Raw genomic sequence first — 23,811 nt, forward strand, 5'->3', positions numbered from 1 at the left:
GGAGTACCTGTGCTTGCTGTGATTTTATAGGGCTATTGCATCTGCCTGGAGTCCCAAAGCCCCAAAGGAGCACACACTCCCAATGTGTGATTTCATACATGATGTTGTAGACCCCAGGAATAAACTGAGTTCAAAAGCCAATTGTGACTCAATAGAGTATAGGGCAAAGTTTTCATCTTCCGTTTACCACCCAACTGAATTCTCAGTTCTCATCTTTCAAATATGAACGATAATACAATTTATAAAGGATGACTAACGCATGTGGAAATCCAGTTGGTTAGTCTTCTCTGAGTTTTATATTAGTCGTTGAATGGAAAGGTCTTTGGTTTTATGTGCATCTGCTCATGAAAGGACATGAATGGTTATGGATTCTTGCACAATATATACATATATGCAAATGTGCTTCTGTGCTTGACTCAGTTTTGTTTTGTCTTTTGAGAACAGCAACACATAATCAGCTTATGCCTACATTTCAGAAATGAATGAGTTGCCTTTTGTATATCACTGGGAATGCACAGCCCATATTGGAGGGCACCGTGGTAAACCCAGTGTCATTGTGCCTTGTTTACTGGATCACTTCAGCAGCCCCACTTACTGTAGAGCCTGAGAAAGACTTGCCTGGCCAACATTCACTGAGTCTCTCCAACTATGACTAGTACCATATATCCAAATGGCTCAGACACATCTTCCTGTCCCAAGAGGATCATTCTCTGAAATCCCATCCCAATTTCCAAAACCATCCTGTGTAAGCAATTTAATATTGCTTCTATAAATTCTAATACCTCCTTTAAACCATGAAGGCCTAGGATCACTAAATACTTCTTAAGCAAAGGATGGCATCAATAAGTATTTCCCAAAGTTGCTAACACCCAATGGTATCCCAACAATGACCACGAAAGTATGCACAACTCAGTCAAGATGGAGACTTTACCCCAGTGAGAAGGATCCAAAGGTCCAGGGGTAATGCGTAAGCATAAATCACATTCTCCTTCAAAAGTCAAAAGAGGTCTTACACTTTTCATGTATTTATCCTAGGATTGAAAACATTGACATCCAGGAGTCTTCCAGCTTATTTTTAACTACATTTCTGTTCTTTCAGCTAACTGCAGAGAAGTATCCCTCTTCTAGTTTATCTTGAATACACTAGTAAAATCAGTAGTGGCTTCCACATTGTAAAATGTTTGGGGAGATAAGAGTTCACTTACACCAGGCAAATTTCTGCCCCTGAGTTATGAAAAACCTAAAGGAGTTTGTCTGAAAATAAAAACTTCACTCAAACTCCCAATACAGAAAAGTTTCAATTCTATTTTTTTTCTAATTTTTACAATTCTAAAAAAGACAATTAGGCATAAATTTGTATCTCCCCCCATCCCTGCCTGACACACATGAAATGGGATGCATCAAGACATAAAGAGATATTTGTAAATTACTAGGCAGTACTCTACCAGGTAGTTCCAGGATGTCATCTCCTCTCTCATACTTTTGAAACAATGGTTCTAGTCAGAGTAAACATCCTCAAAGTAACAGCCAATCTTCTTGAGAGCAATCTGAATGCTCTTGGGAAAATAAAGAATTATAGAGGCATCGTTTTTTTGTTTTTTGTTATTTTTTTTTTTTTTTTGAGTCAGGAAATTGGTATGTTCTTTCTGCCTATGGTGATACCCTAGTAATGCCCTTGTTTGATCACTGTTAATCCAGAGACTACCTAATTTTGGAACTTTTTTTTACCACATTTTTTTATCCTCTCTGCTCTCCACCAACTCTAACAGCACTCTCATTAATCACATCCACAAAATTAATTTATCATTGATGTGTTCGGTTTCTCAGGGAGCGGGGAAGAGACAGGATTCATTACTCAATAGGATCTCCTTTATACCAGGTCCAGATTATAAGGAGCTGGATGTTCACCTTCGCAGGATGGAGTCTGGATTTGGCTTCAGAATCCTCGGGGGAGATGAGCCTGGGCAGCCTGTAAGTTGAAACCACTTTATTTCCACATGTGGGCTATACACTGTGTGTGTGCCTCAGGAGAAATATCATTCACTACGAAGCTAAAAGAAAATCTTTGAAGGCTCAAAAAAAAAAAGTTTGAGGTTTGTGTTCTTGCTGTTTAAGTTCTCAAATCATGTCGGTGTTTCCATGCCAATATATCATCATAAATTAATGTACATACATTAAGAGGGGACGCTACTCTTTCTCAGAATGGATTGAATTCCTCTTGAATAGTTCAATTACTTAATTGTATTGCACCCCTGGTCACTCTGGACAGTGATTCAAGGTAAACACATGGTATGACAGAAGATACACGTGAAGGGGTGATTTGGAGCAGCAGAATTATGTACGTTTGCAATCAAAAGTACAAGGGAGAGAAAACACAGGGATAAACAGAAGTAAAATCAAGCTCAATGCTGCAGAATCTCAGCCAGATTCAAATTAAGGGATTACCATGAGAAGATGTTCACAAAGCGAACTTCAATTGGCACAATATTGAGAATTTGGGAAAGGCTCTGGAAAAATTAAAACTGCACGCGCGTGCACACACACACCCCTCATTATACACCAGAGTCAAAGCATAAAATAATATACAGAAAACTCAACAAAGCTAGATTTATGCGCATGTATCAAAATACCAGCCATAAAATACTCATTGTAAAAGATGTGTCTTAAATGGTACCCAATATGACTAAGTCAGGTCCATGGAAGGTTTGAATAAATGACACCCCATTCCAGCTCAGGTGCCTTAACTCCATTCCAGCTCATGCAAGAGATTTAAGCTGTAAGCCTGTTTCCTCATCTGTAAGATGAAAAACACAATAGTCCTCTCTCACAGAGAGAGAGCTTTAAGAATTAAAGATAGCATAGGCAGACCTCTTGGTATTGTGCCTGGATCCTATCAGGTGTTGAGTGCATGTTTATCATCATCATCTGTCTTGTTGGTCAGTTTTTCCAGAAAATAAAACCAGAACCAAAAGTGGGCAGAAATCTTCAGGAGAAAAAAGTTAGTCTAACAAATGAAAGGAATCTGTAAAAATGAAAACTGTCCCAAAGTGAAGTCCATTGCCTTGGTAGACAGTGAGCTCCTTCCCCACAGAAGTATTCAAGCAGAGCTGACAAGAACCTGACAGGAACCCCAGAGAGGTTTCCTCGGCCCTTCGAGCGGAGTTGGACCAGATGATTGATGAGATCCTTAACTAGGAAAAATGTTGAGAAGCTGAGCTTAGACTCCAAGGATGAGGGAACTCCAGGAAAAAAGACTTATTTCCTAATTTGGGGGGGTAAAATTCGGCATCAGTCAACCACAATATCACTAATGCCCTAGCTGCCAGAGATGTGAAAGTGCATTTACCATGGAGGTTCTCTGAATTTCCCAACTAGTGCTTTGGGAGGAAAGAGAGCGCTAAGGTAAAATATAGGCCACAAATAACTTGGGACTTATTTATCCAGAGACTAAATTAAGGATCTCATGTCACAGGCAGAAGGAACAAATCTCAGTTACATTTCGTTCCCTTTCACAGACGTGTCCCCCTCTATCTGCCACCTGATTCTGAGTTTACCAGGGATCCTCGGTCACCTGGTCAGGAGGCAGCCTCACTCCTCTCTGTAACTTGTCTAGAGAGAACCAGAAATAGTATCCAGTTCCTTCACATATGTAAACATTTAACCTCCAGCTTCCACAGAGTATTTGTCTAACTTAGTTTCCTTCAGGATCATTCTCTAACCTGTTCATATGTCTCCCTATTTAGTTTGAGCAGTGGGATTTAAAATTCCCCCTAAGCAGGGACTTCATCCTTCCCTTTTTATTCTCCGTCGGTGTCCCCATAAATGAGTAGTGTGCCATCAGCCAAACTGGAGGTTAAGGTCACAGTCCTCCAGACTGCCAAGTCTGCCCCCATTCCTGACAATGGCTACAATGATTTTGCAAAGTCTGAGGGAAGAATCTGCCTCACTTCAGACACTAGCTGCAAATTTGGGGGTCCCATGGCCTCCTTCAGATTTGATAATTCACTAGAACAACCCCTAGAAGTCAGGAAAGTGCCGTACTTATGATTACAGTTTTACACTGAAACGGTACAAATCAGAACCAACCAAAAAAAAAAAAAAAAAAGGTCCATAGGGCAAAGTTTGGAAGGGCTCCGCGTGCAAAGCTACCATCATCCTCAGGGACAAGTTATCCCTCCTAGCATCGATGCCAACCAGGGATGCTCACCCAAGTATTGGTGTCCAGAGTTTTTCTTGGGGTCTTGTTATGTGAGTACAAGTGATTGAGTCATTGAGGTGGTTGAGCTCAATCTCCAGCCCCTCTCGTTCCCAGAGGTCAGGTTGATGTCATAAGGTTCAAAGGCACAACCCTCTAATTATGTGGCTGGTCTTTCTTGTCTGGTCGGCGCCCGCGCCCCACCCCCGCCCCCAAGACTGGGTGTGGCTGCTCCACCCTGAGTCATCTCCTTTAGCATAAACTACTGGTACCCACCATGAGTCTCCTCATTAGCATAAACTCTCAGGTGCAGTACAAGGGTCTCACAATGACCAAAGATACTCCTGTTCCAATGGTCTAAAGGTTACATTTCAGGAAAAGCCAGACCTCTCTTTGGGCTCAGGCTAAATTCTTTATTGTACACCTGTATGTTTAAAAGACACTAAGTGAAGGAAATAATGGCACTTTAAGGTGATTTTTATCACATTGTGGGGGATACTGAGACTTTTGTAGGGCATTTAAGGGTAAATTCATTAGAATCCATTATACTGGTACTAACATAATGCTTCAAACTTACCAACCTAAGGATCTCCACCAGAAAGACGAGGTTCCTATTTGTTCCAGAATGCACTGACTGACATACGTTTTCCCCCCTACCAATCTGTGAGCTCCTTGAAGGCAAGGACCATGTTTTGATGGTGTTTGTATCTTCCAAGCCCAGCACAGAGCCCGACATAATAGATATTTGCTAAACGGAACTGAAGAAAGAGTTCTCTTCACCAAGCCAAACTGTCACCTGAACCTCTCAGGAAAAAAAAAAAAGTAATAATCTGGAGTTTACATTTTCTGAGGCCCCTAGATGCTTTTACAGGCTCTGTAGAATTTAAATGGTGTCATCCTAGAATCAGGGATGGTGTCCTAGGAGCCCTACAACATGCTTTGCTCAATCCAGTGTTTTAAAATTGTGCAATACCAACTAATTTCACATGTTTAAAATTCAGATTTCCATATATATTCTCTTGAAAAATAGATCTAGCAACATTGGGCTTATTATCTTCCTCATTGACAACAACCAGCTGGAGCTAAGGGGTGGTCCCTTCTAAACTGAGCATGGCCACAGTTCCCAAGACCCCCTCATGCCTGTGTTATTCCTTTAGTCTACTGTCTTTGACACTCCCATCCAAGAGGATTGGACAGAAGATGAATATTTTGCACCAAAGGAATCTTCAACCAGGGCCAGATCATGCTTTTACAAGCCCTAAGCATATCATCAGGTTCCTTCCCTTATAAGGACAAACAAGAGATTCATTTATTTATGAAATAAATGTAAAAGAAATAAAGTTCCAATTCTTCCCATGGTGCTTACTTCAGTACAGTCTTTGAAATATGAAATTCTTATGTTGCTGGAACCCCTTTCCCCCATAGGCTCACACTTCGTCGCTTTGGAGGTAAACTAGAACCACATTCAGGAAATACTGTCTTCACCAGTCTCTCCCTCCTCCCCCAAGGGTAGGAGGGACTGCATGACTGCTCACAGGGAAGGCGTGGTCTCAGCTGGCTCAAGAAGGGAGGGGTCTGGCTGATAATTTGCCTGGCACTGAAGCAGTAAAATTGTTGCCCAAATAGAGCACATATTACTCAAAATGAAGCTCGGGTGTGTGAATGTGGCCTCTGGACAGTTTTGTGCCTGGTCAGTCCACACGCTCCCAGGTTCCCAACCCTTCTGAACATTGACTTTGACTCCAGAGTCCTTTCTCCCTTGCAGTGGGCAGGCATCCGGTATCTATGATAAGCCTCCTCAGATTACGTGGATTGTTTGTTATCCCCGTTGTGTTTATTTAGATTTATTCTGGTTTATTCTTTCATTTGAATGATTTAACACACACGCAGGCTACAAGTTACAATTTTGACCCTTAGGCCATTGAAGTAGAAGGCTGAATCTTCCTAAAGCAAGCAGAGGCAGAGAGTAATGCCTTGAAGACCAGAAGGTTGCCCCTCAGAAAGACCATGTCAGAAAGAGAATCTACTGTAAAGATTTCCCATAAGCCTTTCCTTCCTGCTTTCCTCCATTGTGAGCCCAGAGATAATATATAAACAAAATGTGCTGACCTCATTTAATTGCTGATGTGCTACAAAGGGAGAGGCGCATGAGGTGACTTGGTCCCCAACCACAGGAGGTCTCATAAATTACATCAAACAGGTTTCTGCCTCCATATACACGAAATGGTACTGACATCTCAGGGTGCGCATTAAACACAACAACATAGCTTTCGGCAAATAATGAACAGCAGGACTCCAACTCCAACAAAGCATATGGACATTTTTCCTGCAAGAGGAAATACTTTTCACAGTTAAATAACAATAGAAATAGAAAGAAATGAAAAATTGCCAGAAAGGAACAAAAATGGGATTTCCAGCTGTGAGCCAAAAAGAGATGGGAAGGCATCAAGGTGGAAAGATTTAGAAAACGCTGCAATGGAGAAAAACTGTTCATAGAAAGAAGAGGTAATGATAGACAGACTCCTTGGTCAGGGAGTCTGTGCAAACTTGTGGAGAAGTTTCAGAAGGCAGGAGCCTGAAATGGGCTTGCCACATTGTCAAGTTGTCCCAGGATATAATTATTGCAGCTCAGACCTACCGGGGTTGGACTTGCATTAGGTAGAGCAGGAAAGGATTAAAAGAATTAAAAGGACTGCACATATGATTTTGGTTTTGTTTGTTTCTTACTTGTTTTCATTTTCCTTTTTTTGTGTTAGCTTTTTCCCCTGGCTGACTAGGGTACCAGCCACTTGAATGCAAATTGCTATTATTTCATATCAAATACTCCGTTTTGTTCCATGCCCTCCCAGCCTGTAAGATAGAGTTGTGGAGTTGTGATTCTTTTGTTTTTTAGAGAAGGCAGTTGAAAAGCTAAGGCCATGGATCAGTTGTTCATGGGGTCAGGGGGCAGTCTTTTTAGAGCTATTTTGCCACAAAGTTCTTCCTTCAGGGCCAAAGCAGTAAGGACAAGATAAAGAACTCCTCCAAGAGCGATGAGAAAACTGATGAGTGGGTCTACACAGGCTGAAGGATCCAGTGAGGCTAGAAAGAGGGGTGTGTGGAGTGAGGACAGGGCTCCCACCACCTCAGCCACGTGACTGACACCCACCCACCACCCCGCCTCGCTCCCTTTTTTCCGTGGTGCATGCCTGCTAGCATACAACAGAACTTATTACACTTACTCTTGTCTGACCACTAGACTAGGAGTTCTATAAGGGCAGGGATCTGTATTTATTGTTCACAGATGAATTCCTAACACCCAAAAGTGCCTGTGGGTTCAATTAATATTTGCTAAATAAATAAATTAATTAGTACTCATATCCCAGCAATGCGGCAGAAAAGCAGATGTTTTACTGGGATTTTCCTTTTAACGGGTGATACTAGTTTAGGTGATACTATAACTGGTATCACCTAGTAACAAAGAAGATAACTTCAAGGGCATCTGTATATCTTTGCTGTCTGCTTACAGCAAGGGAGGAATGGGAATTTTCCAATGTGAAATTTGGGGCCGGGGGTGGGGGGTTGGTGGGGTGTTTTTTTTTTCCCCCTAGGTGAAATTTTGTTTTTACTATTTTTGTAGAGGGCCGAATTGGAGCCATGGCTTTCTCAGATGTGACCTATATTTTGGTTCATTTTTCTCAGTGAGAGTCAGAACTATAGCTTCAAGTTGATAATTAACCAGCCAAGAAGCTCACGTGCCATTTTCTTCTCTGTAACTAGCTGTAAACTCTCTCACTAAAACACATAGGAAATCTAAAGTTTGAAGCATTTTGGGGGACTAACCCAGCTAAATACAGCTTTTCACGGGGCAGTGGAGAAACATAAACATTCATTTTAACTGGCTTTCGCACAAAGCACTTAGCAAATCTTTGAAGGCTCCTTAGCGGGTTCAGTCTTTTGAAGAATAGACTGGAACATCTTTAGAAAGAAACTCATAAATTCAGGTTGGCATGACAGTAAGAGAAAGGGAGAATGTCCGAAGCAAGCATGCCCAGCTGCTGGCCTATAGGAAATGGGTGAGGAACGTTGCAGGGGAAGAGCCTCACCGTACCCTGAGGTTTTCCTTGTGACGGCAATAATGAATCCCTCCTCAGAGCACCAATATTCAGTGTGGAAGCAAATCTATCCCCAGCCCGCCCCCAGGAATAGGGAAGAAGTAGCTGTAGTCATAGAGAATTGTCATTCCTATGGATAAAAAAGCTGTTCAGTGGACCAAGGCCAGGAAGTCTTCAGGAAAAGAGAACACTCTTCAGCCTCTGATTTTGCGTATACCCAAGACGTCCTGGGCATTCACGTCAGGTTGCCATGTTGACAGGCCACACCAAGCAGTGTGACCATGTAAGAATGAGTCTGTTGTCACGCCTGAGACACACAGCCCGCGGTCACGATGGGGCAGCTCTGCAAAAAAGCTGGGATCCACGGATCCAGGGTTTGAAAGAAATCATTGTGCCTGAAAGAAATCCATCTGTGAGCAAGGGATCCTTTTATAAAGACTTAGAACTTAGACGATAGCTTCTGTAATATGATCAGGCTAAGGGGTTACGACTGCCTACGGATGCTGTATGGCTAAGCCACTTGGCAAAAGAAATAGGATATCCATTGCCCATGTGTTGGAAAAATTGTAGGTTAAACAGTGAAACTAAAATATTTAGTGCTGTTGTTTTTTCTCCGAGAATGAAAAAAAAAAAAAAAAAGCCTCATTATTGGACACTAACCTGAGTGTTTCTAGTGGGAAATCTTATATTATGTCTTTCGTGACAGTCCCTGGCTCAGGGTAATTCCCATGCACACATTTCCCAGATATGTTCCTCCTCATTTCTTGTTGTGAGGAAGCAGAAGCATTTCAGGCGACAGGCAAAACTGGGAATGTCCTTTACACAGGGGACAGTGCTCCAAGGAAATATTCAAAGGAATAGAGCAAAAATCGGGAGAAGGTTTGACTGAAACTTTTTTTAAGTCACCTGGCCAGAAAAGCCAACTGTGAGTTTTACTTTGTTTTATTTTATTTTCTCCTTACCTCCAGCCTTGCAAAGCAAAGCAAAGCAAAAAAAAAAAAAAAAAAATTGAACCATTATCAGTTTCATAATATGCAGCAGCTAGTTTCCCCTGACATTTTTTGAGCACTCAGTATGCGCCATGAGCAAAGTTAAATGCTTTACATGCATTATTTCATTCAGTTCTCCCAACAAGTCCATAAAGCAGCTCCCACTACTTGATTTCCCCATTTTGCAGATGAAGAAACTGAGGCTCACAGAGGTTAAGACTTGCCCAAGTCCACACAAACAAGAAGTGGAGCCAGGATTCAGTCCCCAATTCGTTACATGCACAGTGGCCAATAACATCAGAGTACTTGGGGTTGGAATTTTCCTTAAGGGTGATAACTGGTGCACCAGGAAGCAAGTGTCCCCCAGACCTCGTGGCCATCAGCAGCGAGTTCAAAACGTTTACTTCTCTGAAAGGAGTTAACAACCTGGAAGAGTGGGAAAGGCCCCTCATTTTTCATTTTTCAAGTACATGCTCAGGTTTGGAGTAAGGGGCAGAATGTGGGAATAAAACCTTCCACCAAGTTGTACCTACATATAAAGAAATTATATGTATATATGATATTATTGTCTAGAATTATATTTATATATAAGGAAGTTGTATATAAATATTATTATCCATGATTATATTTACATAAAGAAATTATGTATGTGTGGGGGGAAGAAAGTTGAAATGTAAATATCCTTTCCTTGTCACGCTTCCCTAGATTTTGATCGGCGCTGTCATCGCCATGGGTTCAGCCGACAGAGACGGCCGCCTGCACCCGGGAGACGAGCTTGTCTATGTCGACGGGATTCCAGTGGCCGGCAAGACCCACCGCTATGTCATCGACCTGATGCACCATGCAGCCCGAAATGGGCAGGTCAACCTCACTGTGAGAAGGAAGATCCTCTGTGGAGGTGTGTGGCTCAAGCCAGCAGGGAGGCTTGGGGGTCAGGGGGTGAAATGCTTTTGTGGGACATGGTAAGGACACTTGAAACAAAATTTTAAATCAGTTTCTATATTAAACAAGGACAAAAGTCAGCCTAGATCTTCCACATGTAACCGTGATTTTGAAAATGCAGATTTACGGGCGCCTGGGTGGCTCAGTTGGTTAAGCGACTGCCTTCGGCTCAGGTCATGATCCCAGGGTCCTGGGATCAAGCCCCACATCGGGCTCCCTGCTCCGCGGGAAGCCTGCTTCTCCCTCTCCCACTCCCCCTGCTTGTGTTCCCTCTCTCGCTGTGTCTCTCTCTGTCAAATAAATAAATAAAATCTTTAAAAAAAAAAAAAAAAAAGAAAATGCAGATTTTCACCCCGCTATAATTCCAAGCAGTCTCTCAGCCCTACATTTTCAGTGCAGTCATTAAAAATTTCTAGCAGAGCCTGGGGCTAATTTAAGATGTGTATGCTCTTTGCTCTTTGGTGGTTGCTGGTTATAAGAGGAACATTACGGTAGCGGAAAATATAGCTTTGGAAAATGTTCCTCATTGTGTTTACAAACCAAGAACCACAGCATTTCGATACCATCATAAGGCAACTAAGATGGAAAATTAGCCTCCATTGTAGAGCCTGATAAAAGGTAACAATAAAACCATTACAAAAATACAGCTCTACATCACTCTGCGAAAACACAATTCATTTAACTCCAAACTTTTGAAACCCGTAAATTAGAGGTAATTATGCCCTTTACAGCTATTCCCTAACATCATAAAAGAATCCACCAAAGACTTCACTTTTAAAAGTCTGTCTTCACAGTCATAATACGATTCCACCATCTCATTCCCCCCCCAAAAAGGTTTGTATTTTTATGAATACGTCTGTTACAAAAATCGACTATTTTTCATAATCTAAGCACTCAGTAACGTTGGCAGTAGGGTCCCAAACTGCCTGCACTTTGCCCTGCGAATTACAGGAGGAAAGCACCGATGATGTTCTGTCACCTGCCGCCCTCATGGCCCTTGGCCTCTCTGCTCAGTCCCCTGGCTCTCCTCAGACAGATTAGGAGGGACCTCGGCGGCAGGAGATCCCTCGTGTTACAGATGAGGAAACCGAGGCCCAGAGGTTGGCTAGCTTGCCCGGGAGTCTGCAGCGAGTCAGCGATAATGCAGAGGGTCTTGGCTTCAGCCAACGCTTCTTGCTTTAGCCCACCTTCGGGCCCCCTCCCAGGGAATTCAAAGACGTGAGACCAACCGTTAGCAAATGTCACTCCCTAACCTAAGTAGTCTTCCGTATGTGTTATTATTATAACGCATCTGAATCAAAAAACGGGGGCTGGGGAGGTGCCCTGGCTAATCACAGGCTGTGGATGACTAGGGAGGATAAGGCTTGTTAATCGAACTAAAAACCGTTTTCTATTCAAGTCTTCTAGAAACTAGACTTTGATCAAGGGCAATCATTTAAAAGGGCAAGTCAGAATTGTGAGCCCTCCCCAGTAGAGACGCTATATATCTTGTGCCATTCGCCTTCAGAAATTCACGGCCTACCGAAGAAGTAAAACACCTTGAATTATGCCTTCCCCTTGGGCAAGCTGCCAGGAGGAAGACAGTGTTTGCTTGGTTAACATTTAACTGTCTCTCTCCCTAAGAGTGATTTTTAATAAAAAGTTTGCTGTGCTGTATGTTCTGTAACCCAGAGATAAATTAAAAAGATACCTGATTTACAAGGAAATATACTGCAAGGTGCAAAACCAATGCACCAACATAATTTCATGCTCCCTTTGCCACCAGCTGATTATTGCAAATTAAATTTTGTTTTAATCAACCCAAGCTATTGGAGTGTATGCCAAATGCTGCAAAAATGTATTCTTGCAATTTGTGGATCATGTGACTTTCGTGAAGATGCTCTTTGCTGCATTTCTTACCAACTTTACTCATTTAGGCTTTCGAGTGCATTTCAAGTGCATTTAATTTTTGAAAATGTTCAGCTGCAAACCGCTTGTTCACACTAGGAGAGTTTCCAAGTTAATTCAGCTCACTCTTCCTTGAAAGCTTCATCAGTATTGCAAATGATTAAGTTCAGGAAAGGATACTTTGATAGTAAAGTAAATGCCTAGAAATAGGATGGAACAGATTTTTTAAAGGCATAGGAAGGCAGCTTTTCTTCATAGCTGCTGTTTCTCCAACAGCGAGAAGGGACAGCCACAAATGGATATGACAGTGAAGATGCCTTTTCAAGGGCTGTTATTATTATTATGCTTTCCCAAGCAAAGACAGTGGGAGGTGTGAGCCTGGCTTACAATGAGATGGTTCAAAGCTGAAGGAAGCAAGCAATCAGCTTGTGAAGAGACAGAAGAGGGGTGAGAAGAGAGAGTTGCCGCCTTCTCCAACAAAGGAGTGGTATCAGGAGCTGGAAAGAAGGGGGGTCATAGAGGTTAAAGCCTTCAGCCTCATGCTTGCCTCAGCTTGTACAAATGTCCTGTCCCTCCTCAGAAGGCACCAGGCACCGGCTTCCAAGTAACGCTCAAGAGAGAACCACTCAATCTATTAGGAGAGATACCGCCTGGTTAGTTACATTGGGCAAAAATTAAAGTAACACAAAAGCCTTCTGCAAATATTAAAATATTTTAAAAGTGTACACCCTGAAGATAGAAAGGCAAAGTTTTCAATGAGACAATGACAAGGTGGATCCTCAAAAAGGAGAAACTGTGAAGTAAAGGAAGGAAACATCCAATAATGCATCCAATTTTATTTACCAGATAAGTACAGCACAGATCTTGCACTTTAAACTAGTTGTTAGGGGCGCCTGGGTGGCTCTAACTCAGTTAACCGGCTGCCTTCATGATCCCGGGGTCCTGGGATCGAGCCCCGTGTCGGGCTCCCTGCTCAGCAGGGAGTTGGCTTCTCCCTCTCGCCCTGCCTCTCTCCCCATTCCTGTTCTCTCTCTCTCACACTCACTCTCTCGCTCTCAAATAAATAAATAAATCATCTTTTAAAAATTTTTAAAAATTTAAAAAATCAACTAGTTTTGAGAGATGTCTTATCCATACCACCAGCTCCAGTGTTTAGCCATTTTCCCCCCAAGGATGGTAGAAGAGTGGCTTTAATTATGCCACTCTTATATTATAACACTGAAGTATAAATATTTATTATACTTATAACACTGAAGTATAAATATTTCTATGTTTAGTAGCTCAGCTTTGAGACGTTCAACCTAATGACACATTATTTTGAATACACACTATTCGTCTGAGAGAAGGGTGTCTCTGAGGAATTTCCTAATGTGTCAGTCCAGAATTGATGTGAAAGAACATTTTATGACTTAATCAAAACACGTTAGAGTCTGTCCTAAAGCTATCCATCAGTACTTTTCTCTCACATCTAAGGGAAAGTCTGACTCTTGGCTTAGTGCCAAGACAGAGAAAGTTTTCTTGTCAGCTGGCTGAAAAGTTGAGCCATTGTTTAGGGTGCCAGTGGATTCCCTGGTCCTGGCTGCTACACTTTTTGTCAATTCTAAACACGTTCCCTCTTCTTTGTCTGTGAGCATGTCACCCATTTAAATAAGTTGTCTGCTCTGAGGAGTCTAGACCAGGAGTGCACACACCCAAATGCCTTGCAGGCAGGCCAGCCTCTGGCTTTGGGGGGGCCGCAGCCTGTGGGCTGCCCCTGCTCCATCAGGCCCCCTGAGGATGCACACTGCATGTGGACACTCCAGCCGGGGCCAGCATGCCCCAGGGCCTCAGCCACGCTTCGAGACAAGACATCTCCAGTGCTGTCGTGCTTCTAGGGTACAGCCCTGCGAAGGGGCCCACGAACACCCCGGAAGCAGGCAGGCTGTGTTTGCTATAGGAGAACCCTGGAGTCCTGGTAGCCGGCGTGTGATCTGGAAGGGAAGCAAGGGCGCTGGTTGGACAAGTCCCTTTGGCCCTGCCATCCTCCTCGCTCTACTGGTAAATGAGTAAGTCAGGAATTGGTAGGCGACACTGGGGGTGGGTGGCACCGTGGTGGCTTGCAAACTCAAACTCGGTAAAGGGAGTAGCCACCGCCCAGCTCTGGCTGAGAACGGCGAGGTATTTCAAGAGAAACTGGAAATCCATATTTCTGTAAAATCTCCCTTTTTAAAAACATTGGCAATCAGTTTTAACAATTATTAGACAAAGTATAGCCCAGCACTGGACACAAATCACAGATGGGTCTGCGGGCCAGGAGCAGCCCCCGGCCAGTGGCGGACTATTCTCATGGAAACCATCGCACCTGGATGGCATCGCCAACAACGCTTGTCTTCCCAAACAGAGACCTCTGCCGGTCAGCTCAGGGATGACTTCCAGTCTGACTGGTGAGGACAAAACAGAAGCTCAACCTAAAACTGAATTATTTGGCTTAAGTAGACACTAATGGCCCGAATTCTATACATCCATTTGTGTGAGAGAGAGAAGGATGGGTCAGGGATGCTGGAAGGTAGTGAATTAAAAAAAAAAAAAAAATGCACGTGGTATTTAGTCACTTTGTGACGTTCACTGTATTCTTCTAAAACAACGCTGTTCGTGCACTACCCCAGAAAGGGTCGTTGGCAAGAAGACAGTCACATTTGGATCTAGAGCCCGCTGAGTAGAAAAATAACTGCGGAATCAATTCTATCCCTCAAAACGGCCCATTGGAAATCTTCTTAACTCCCTGGTTTCAAATGTGCTCGTGTTGTTAAAGATGAAGAACTTTGTTCTAGAGGTTGAAAGACGAGTCCAAAAGCAATAGAACGGTATTCTGTTACTGTTTTGGACTCTTCCCCTTCCTCAGGGACCATTCACGTTGATTGGTCGATGACGTTCTTTCTCCCTCTAGAACCCGCGGCAGAGCCACTCCCAGCCACTCGCTGCAGAGACGGATCATTTTCCTTTGTTGCTGCTTAGTGACTGGCACAACGCTCAACCCCTGAAATATGACAGCCAGAGAAGGAGATCTCTCTTATCACTGCCTATGACACCTAGTTACCGATTTGGTCCAATACCTCAGGGAGATTTTCAATTTAATGTTGCAGCCTAATAATTGTTTGTTTTTCTTCCTCCCGACTATCTCTAATCACTTTATTTCCAACTTGCGCAAGGACTGATAAAGGACACGTGCTTCACCAAGACAATAACAGCTTGTCTTTGGATGATATTTTCTCGTGGGGAGGGTACATTTTACAGGCAGTTCTAAATTCTGGTAGGAAAGAGGGAAAGGCTTTGACATTGGCATTTTGTTCTTTTCTCACCTCAGTACAATTCTTACAGATGAAAAGCATCCATTTGTTTTCTTTAATTAAAACCTGATTAATTAAATCTTACAGAAAAATTCAAATTTATCAAATGATAATAAGCAGCAGCCTGGGTCTTATTCTGCTATTACAAACAAGAAATGAATACATTTTTGTAAGACGATTTTTTAATCTGAGTATATGAATAAATGCAGCTCCTTTTTCTTTACATATCAGTAGAACAAAAAAAAAAAATCTCTTGTAGTCTGTGTTCTTTCTCCCCGATTTTTGAAATGATTTTTGATTTTGAAATTTGATTTTTCATTTCAGAATGGAATTGCAGCTTATCAAGTTAAGAGCCTTCACTGGAACTTTTGCTAATTATTTTTAACTTGCCTTATGAGACCCCTACCAGAGCTCTAAATAGGAGACCATATCTAGAGACCCAAAAAGGAATCATTAATTGTGGTTACTTTCCTTCTTACTATTTCTCTGTTCCGTAAACATCTTTTGAGCACACTAATCAAATTGTAAGATGAGATGAAACAGTCCTATTTCTAATTACAGTATTCTGGGTGCCCGCTTCAGTTCTTTTAATCAGAATACCAAAACCTAGGTATTAAATTAAAATGACAAAATTCTTTCTCAATGACAGATGAACTTTCATTTTTAAAAAGCAGCTTCTCTTGGCTGCCAGCTTTCTATCATTTCTCCCTGTAAATAAGCTTGTTTTCTCATGGAAGTATTGGTTTGGTTTATCTGGCTGATAATGTTTTGTAATAATGTAGAATATAAATGAGCAATGCCACCCACACCTCTCTCAGAAATTCAAAATGCATCGTCCCTTGGCCTGACATCATTGTTAGATTTAATCCTAGAGTGAGTGAATAGAGGAAGGATCCTTTAAGAAAGATGTTTTCCACCTACACAGAGTGAATTATCACTTCTAGGCTAAAAGAATATCGCAAAATTAAATAAAACCGTGATTCTTTAGTAAAATTATGATAAGTCTCTTTATATGGACATCCTGGGCTGTTACCCCTCCAGCAGCATTGCTCAATGGTGCCCTAGAAAGAAACCTCACTGGGCTTCTCTCTCCTGTGCCCAGTCTTCCTAAACCTACTGAATACACTTTCCACACATGGACCCTGAAGATGCACAGTTTTTACAAGTTCTTTAAGTAATTCTTGTGCACAATGCAGTTTAAGATACTGTCCACCTGTTTTGTAATCTTTGATCAGTTATTATTATGCAGCTAAGAAGCTCAATATCTAGGGGCTCCTGGGTGCCTCAGTCGGTTCAGCGTTTTACTCTTGGTTTTGGTTCAGGTGGTGATTTCAGGGTCAGGTCGTGAGATTGAGCCCCGTGTGGGGCTCCCTGCTCAGTGGGGAGTCTGCTTCCCCTCTCCCTCTCCCTCTGCCCCTCTCCCACCTCTCTCTCTCTCAAATGAATAAATACATCTGAAAAAAAAAAAAAAAAAGCTCATTATCTAAAACCAGGCATTGTCCTGGGCAGGGGGTAGGGGTGGGTGTTGCAGATTTAACAAGAGGAAGCTACAAACTAGTAGCAGCACAGAGGAAGCTGATGAGGGGTTAGCTGTGTTTGCTGTGAAGAATGGAATGGGGCTTGGACCTGGGTGCTCCATAGCTGGGTTTGTAGCCTTCCAAACGCTCTGCGCTCGTGGGGACTAGAAGCCAGTCAGCCAGTCTTATAACGATGCCAATGTCTAGAACTGCACCTAGTACCCAGAGGCACTCATCAAGACCCTTGTTAAATAACCGAGGGCCCGGGTACACTGTGTATTGCAGGGGAGCCCTGCCCAGAGAACGGGAGGAGTCCAGGCTCTGTGTCAACCCACCACAGCTCCCCACGCAGTGACTACGCCACCTACACCAACAACAACCACGCCGCCCCCAGTAGCAGTGCCTCTCCACCTGAAGGCTTCGCCTCCCACAGCCTGCAGACCAGCGATGTGGTCATTCACCGCAAGGAGAACGAAGGCTTCGGCTTTGTCATCATCAGCTCCCTGAACAGACCTGAGTCCGGATCCACTATCAGTAAGTGATGGCTGTGCTTGCCTTTCAGTAAGAGGTCTTGTGCTCATTTTGTCCTGGTGGTGGGGAGACTGGACATGCAGATCGGAGGACTGTTGTAGGCATCTTGGGGAGCCAGAAGCTTCTGGGCTGTGGGCACAAATAAGACATCCTTAACATAGGGTTAGCCAAACGTTGCTGAACCTTTGGCTCAAGAAGAATGCAAGATCACATCTAATGTCCCCCTGACCCCACAGCCCCCATAAAACTCTTTGTTTCTATTTCAGTGGGAAGGAAATAAAACTGAGTAATGTGAGAGTGTTGGTGTGAGGGGAGAGGAGCCCCTTCCTGCTTGATAGGATGAAACCAGATATGCAAAGGATCTCGGGGGAAAGCAGTCCAGGAAGGAGCTCAGCATTCAAGAACTCTACAGAAGCCCAGTGTGGCTATGATAGAATGGACATGAGAGAGCGGCCTGAGACTAAGACAGAGGACTAGGCAGGAGCTAGGCTGCACAGGGCTTCACACGCCCATGGGAAGAAGTCTGGACTATAGTCTAAGTCCATGGGAACCACGGAGGGGGTTAGGCAATGGACAGAAATCCGACTTATATTTTTTAAGTCTGCTCTTGTACAAAATGAAATCAGGGGGAAGAGAGCAAGAGTGGAAGCATGAGACAGAATCAGGAGCTCATGAAAACAGCCCTGTGGGTGCAGAGATCCTGGAACCTTCTCCCAGGGTGATAGCAGTGGATGGGGGGACATACAGGACTTCACCTAGGGCTCCTCCAAATCTGGGAGTCTGTACAACAGGTAACAGTCAGAGGTTGTAGTTCTCTTGCAATCGGTCATCTTGTAGACCCTCAGTCTTCCTTGGTGGTTTTCCTTTCAGCAACACTATTGCAGAAGTTACTTGGCTGCCAGCAGATGGTAGGACAGAAAAGCCAATAGGAAAACTTGCTCGTTTTTCATGTTGAAGTGATTTAGCCCAAAATATTATGGATAGAAACACCAAAATAGAGAGCATCAAGACCAAAAAATAATTGAGTCATGTTGTGGTCCTAAAATTCTTATAAACTGTGGTTGTTTCCAGCACGTGGGGTAAGGGGGGGGTGGTTGTCAAACAATACTCAAGAAGCCAAATCATTGAGAATGAATAAAAATTTTTTATGATACAGTTAATGTTCTCAAAACACCGCCAGGATTGAATGGAAAGAATGACCCTGTTTCACTTTACCTTTGACAAACTCGAGTGAAAACTATAGAAGTGTTGAACCTCAGTGAGTATGTGCAGAAATGAAAGTACATACATCTGAAAGTACAATTTCATTTCTCTTTTCCTGCATGATAAGATGAAGAAATAAATCCAATCTTTAAGCACAGAGTAAAAGCAGGATTCTGTCAGTACGATAGATTCAACAAGATTAAAAGGACATAAGACTAAAGATTTTCATAAATTATATAAACAGCCTTCCAATAATTTACACTTAGGGAAAATATTCACAGAGAGCTTTTGTAGCTATTCCACTCAAGCAAATTGTTTACTGGGGCAGGATACCTAAAGGACCGGAATAAAAATAAAAAGTAGACCACCACAAGGAAAGTGTTCAACATGTATTTAAGGTCTCAGATGTCTTTGAAGTGTGATTGCATTATTGCTAAATGCATAGAGAATTGTGTGTGCGCGCCCGCACACACATGCACTTATCACACAGAAAAGCCGCAGATGCTTTTTCTATTGCAAATAAAATCCATGCATAGGTAGAGCTGGAAAACAACAGGTGCAAATGCTTACAATTAATGTGAATTTTTCTTCCTACCAAGTGACATTAGACTGACCTCAAAAGAATAATTCTAGCCATTTTCCAAATGGTATTATTTTACATCACCCTGGAGAGTGGAAATATATTCATGATGTTTCCTGGCTTCTTTTTTCACATATTTATTTCTTTTCAATTTAAGGATTCAAAACACAGGTTGCCCCCATGTTCTGTGGGAAGAGCAGTTATTATAATGATGGCCTGTAGCATTTACAATATATAATTTGCAGCACCCACCTAAAAGCTTTCTGGGCCTGATGCTGTTGTTGCATACTTAAGTTCTGTTATAATTTTGAGCTCTAAATTTTGAAGAGAAAGGCTAAGTACCTCATGAATGGTAAAGAGCCATCCTCATGCCACATATCCATTGTCAGAATATCAAGGGTCCTTGATTCTCTGAGACCGGAGAGCGTGATACCATCAGGTACTCGGGAGTCACAGTCATTCCTGGGTCTTGGGTGATTTCTCTCTTCCTGTCTTACCTGAGCCCAAGGACCACAAACATGATCGTGGTTTTTCTCATGGCTACTGAGCCTTTCGTTGGCAGACAGAGCACTGTTACGCCTTTGAGAGGTGAACTGGCTAAAATCATACTGCCTGGCTTCATCATCTCCTACCTGTGTGACCTCGAGGAAGTTACATGACTCTTTGGGCCTCAGTTTCCTTGGCTGTAAAGACAAGATAATGTTACTATCTACGTCGAGGGGTTGCTCGGAGGGTTAAATGAATGAGTACGTGGAAGTGCTCGGAACAGGTCTGACTCAGAGAAGCACTCAGTATGTCACCGTTGCTGTCCAGACCAGCATTATCTTTCCATTCCATCAGCTGCCGCTTCTCGGATAGAGCAGAGCTCACACTGGCTGTCTCCTCTGTCAGGCATGAGTCAGAGCCCCCACTCTCCCAGAGCAGCACATGAAGGGCCATCTCCCCATCCCACGTGCTGACCTTCTGGCAGCACGGTCTGCCCCGCCCGCCGCCCCCCTGCAGCCTGGGTCGGGGGTGAGGGGCTAGAGCCGTGGCAGGCACACCAGTCCATCTAAGTGTGCGTGTCTTTGCTGAGGCTTCAGGCTAGAAGTCTCCCCAGAATTCACTAGCCAATAAACTAGAAAAATCACCGGAAACATCCAAATTCAGGCCCGAAGCTGTGCCTTTTAGAATCTCCTACAAATAATATGTCTCCATGGACTGTATCAGAGAAGACAGGAGAGATGGAGAACCCAAGTGTAAATTTCACCACCCTGAAGGTGAAAAAAAGAATTATTTTCCAGAGCTTCCTCAGTCCGGGAGAAAACTTTGCCAGGGATGCCAGATGTTCAACCAGTTGAGAACGTGGGAGGTGGGGTTTCTGGCTTATTTATTACCTGGCATTTAGTCCGGCTCATTACCGAGCCTCACATCTTTTTTTCAAAATATTATTTCCCAAAAAATTAAGAAGAAATTTCCTTTATATTTGTTAATGTAATTAAGGAACACACTGCTTCCTTCCAAAGCCAGTGACCCAGGAGGCCAAATAATGCTTGGGAGCAGACAGAACTTAGAAGCCTCCGTCTGAGGAGCAGGAATATCCTTCCTGAATTAAAGTGGGAATAAGCAAGTTTCCTGAGCATTTTTGTCCCATTGTCCAAAATATTGTCTTTTTTTCAGACGTTAAAATTAGATCCAGGGTGGGGCGCCTGGGTGGCTCACTCCGTTAAGCATCCAACTCTTGATTGCAGCTCAGGTCATGATCTCAGGGTCCTGGGATCAAGCCCCACGTCAGGCTCTGCGCTTAGCATGAAATCTGCTTGTCCTTCTTCCTCTGCTCCTCCCCCGCTCTCTCTCTGTCTCTCTGTCTCTCTGTCTCAAATAAATAAATACAATCTTAAAAAAAAAATTAGATCCAAGGGAAAACAAAGTTGTTTGCAGACCAGAGCCTAGGATAAGAGTAGCAGGCAACTGAATTTTAAATTCTTAAAAAGATTCTAACGAAGGTTTGTAGACAGAGATGTCCGTTGCCATATTATTGATAAACATAGAATACTGGAAACAACCTTAGAAGCTTCCCAAAAACTGGAAATTTGATATATTTGGGGAGTTCAAGGCATTTCCTGCCTTTGACGAACTCTCTTGTCACGGAGGTCCGGGTACACAGAGTAGAGAAGACTCGGGTAACTTTCTGCCTCCACGTAGAGCAGAAGCTTGCGCTGTAAAGATGTCCCCGTGGCCACACGCAGTGCGGTTGACCAGGTTGATCTCTTGGCCACCCCAGCTCAAGGCTGAGCCCTAACATCCAGGTTTTATTGCGGAGCTATAACCTGTCCTCGGGGGTGCTTACTGCTGCCCCCACCCGCCCCAAACCCACTGTCCCCCCAGAGGGCCCCAGGAAGGGCTTTGGCACAAATGATGAAATAAAAGTAACCGTCAGTCTCCTGGTTTTCCGTGATCTGTCAGGCAGGTTATGTTGGCACTTACGGGGTAGACATACATGGGCACTTAGACGTCAGTGGCAGAGCTGGGCAGCTTGTGGAAGGGATCTGTAAACGGAGCTGCAGGCCCATTCCAAGCTGCGAGGGAGGGCATATTCGGGGACAGCGGCTGCAGCAACCCTGGAAGCGGCCCCGCGGGGGCACCATCTCCCCGCCCTTCCTGCCTGCCTTCCTGTTGTCTCAACAGCCTCGACTCTGGTTTCTGTGGCGCGGGGCTGGGGCCTCAGGAGCTACATAGGAAGGGGCTGAGCCTTTCTGGAGGAGGGTGAGTGTGAAGCGGGCGCCAGATAGTGGGGTGCATGAGAAAGGAGGTGAGATGAGCAGATGGAGACTGATGATGGGGGGAGGGTTTGGTGATCATTCTGGGGGTGTGCGGGTGCTCTCACCCGTCCCAAAGTGCCAGGTCATAGGCAGGCACTGTTGCAGGCTAAGTGGCTAGTGAGGGCTGGGGCCCTCAGGGAACCCCCCTCCCCCAGCAGGCCAGCGTCCCCGTCCTAGGAAGGAGCCCCTTCCCACACATCCCCCTGGCCATTGACCTTACTTTGTACATCAGAAGGCTCTGCACACCATTCAAGCCACTCTTGGCTTACAGAGGAGTCAAAAGAAAAAGAAAAAAAGAAGATGCAAGCGTATCACCTGTCAGCGCACTGCTGGCTCACAGTCCTTCAGCTCCGCGCTGGTGCTAAACCCCTCTGTTTCCGCGGGTGCGCTTTCTCTGACACAGCTTGGAACACAGACTTGGTCATTGTTAACTTTCCCTCAGGCCCACTGTAATCCGACATTCTAGAACAAGTTAGTTAGCTTCAGTAAAATGCCCTGATGACTTTTCTCAAGTCTTTGATGACATCCATGGGCTCTGGAGTTTAAAAAGTTATTCTGGAAATTCAAAAGCTTAGCTAGCAGGCCTTTTTATGACATTTTAAGGCATAGTTTCCTAAAAAGAATGAAATAAAAGTGAGTAAGCCATGAGGCAGTTTAGGATTTTTCCCACCAAAACTCACCCACTAGACCATGCAGCCACTGAATAGTCACTTGACCTTAGGGGAGGTACAAATTAAAACCGAAAGCCAATGAGGTTTCTTTGGTCTTGCCCTGACACAAGGAGATTAAGTTCCATGCTAAGCGCATTGGACAGCACGACAGGACTTCAGTTTATCCACCACCAGCTGTGTCCCTTGAACACGTCAAGGGTCGTTCTGTGTGCCTCTTCATCTAAAATATGAGGAAAGGTGGTCTTCACAGCCGCTTCCAGCTCTAAATTATATGATGCCATGAATCAGCATGGAAATGAGGTATTAGGTTCATTTTGTCTGTGTGTGCAAAGCCCGGGGTACATCTGAGGCCTGGATCATATTTTTCATTGGCTCAGGCTATCATTTTTTTTTTTTTTTTTTTTAAAGATTTTATTTGACAGAGAGAGAGAGACAGCGAGAGAGGGAACACAAGCAGGGGGAGTGGGAGAGTGAGAAGCAGGCTTCCCGCAGAGTAGGGAGCCCGATGCGGGGCTCGATCCCAGGACCCTGGGATCACGACCTGAGCTGAAGGCAGACGCTTAACGGCTGAGCCACCCAGGTGCCCCATCAGGCTATCATTTTAACCTGTGTAACGTTCGTTTTTGATTATGTTTTGAAGGTGGCTCTTCTGTTAAGAAATGATCTGAAGCAAGCACTTAAATACATAAATCCAGCTCCCCTTTTAAGGCGATTTAAGGCAGTGTTTCCCTCCCCTTGTCACTCGGCACACTTGTGAAACGATAACATTTGTGTAACACACTAAGATAAAAGGAATGAGGCTGGGCGCCTGGGTGGCTCAGTTGGTTAAGTGACTGCCTTCGGCTCAGGTCATGATCCCGGAGTCCCGGGATCGAGTCCCACATTGGGCTCCCTGCTCGGTGGGGAGTCTGCTTCTCCCTCTGACCTCCCCCCTCTCATGTGCTCTCTCTCATTCTCTCTCTCAAATAAATAAATAAAATCTTTAAAAAAAAAAAAAGGGCGCCTGGGTGGCTCAGTTGGTTAAGTGACTGCCTTCGGCTCAGGTCATGATCCCGGAGTCCTGGGATCGAGTCCT

At 43.9% G+C, this 23,811-nt stretch overlaps 1 protein-coding gene across 3 annotated transcripts in view; it reads left to right on the top strand.

The window, feature by feature from the left end:
• MAGI2 (membrane associated guanylate kinase, WW and PDZ domain containing 2) overlaps nt 1–23,811 on the top strand; it is a 1,320,571-nt gene that overhangs the window by 1,169,492 nt on the left and 127,268 nt on the right. For all 3 annotated transcript variants that reach the window (XM_032401138.1, XM_032401137.1, XM_032401139.1), the window contains exons 14-16: nt 1,880–1,971; nt 9,984–10,176; nt 17,236–17,484. In XM_032401138.1, the coding sequence (XP_032257029.1) occupies nt 1,880–1,971; nt 9,984–10,176; nt 17,236–17,484 (534 nt within the window). The remainder of the gene's footprint in view (nt 1–1,879; nt 1,972–9,983; nt 10,177–17,235; nt 17,485–23,811) is intronic.

Source organism: Phoca vitulina, unplaced genomic scaffold (genome assembly GCF_004348235.1).
Source record: "Phoca vitulina isolate PV1807 unplaced genomic scaffold, GSC_HSeal_1.0 scaffold4, whole genome shotgun sequence".
Taxonomy (NCBI): domain Eukaryota; kingdom Metazoa; phylum Chordata; class Mammalia; order Carnivora; family Phocidae; genus Phoca; species Phoca vitulina.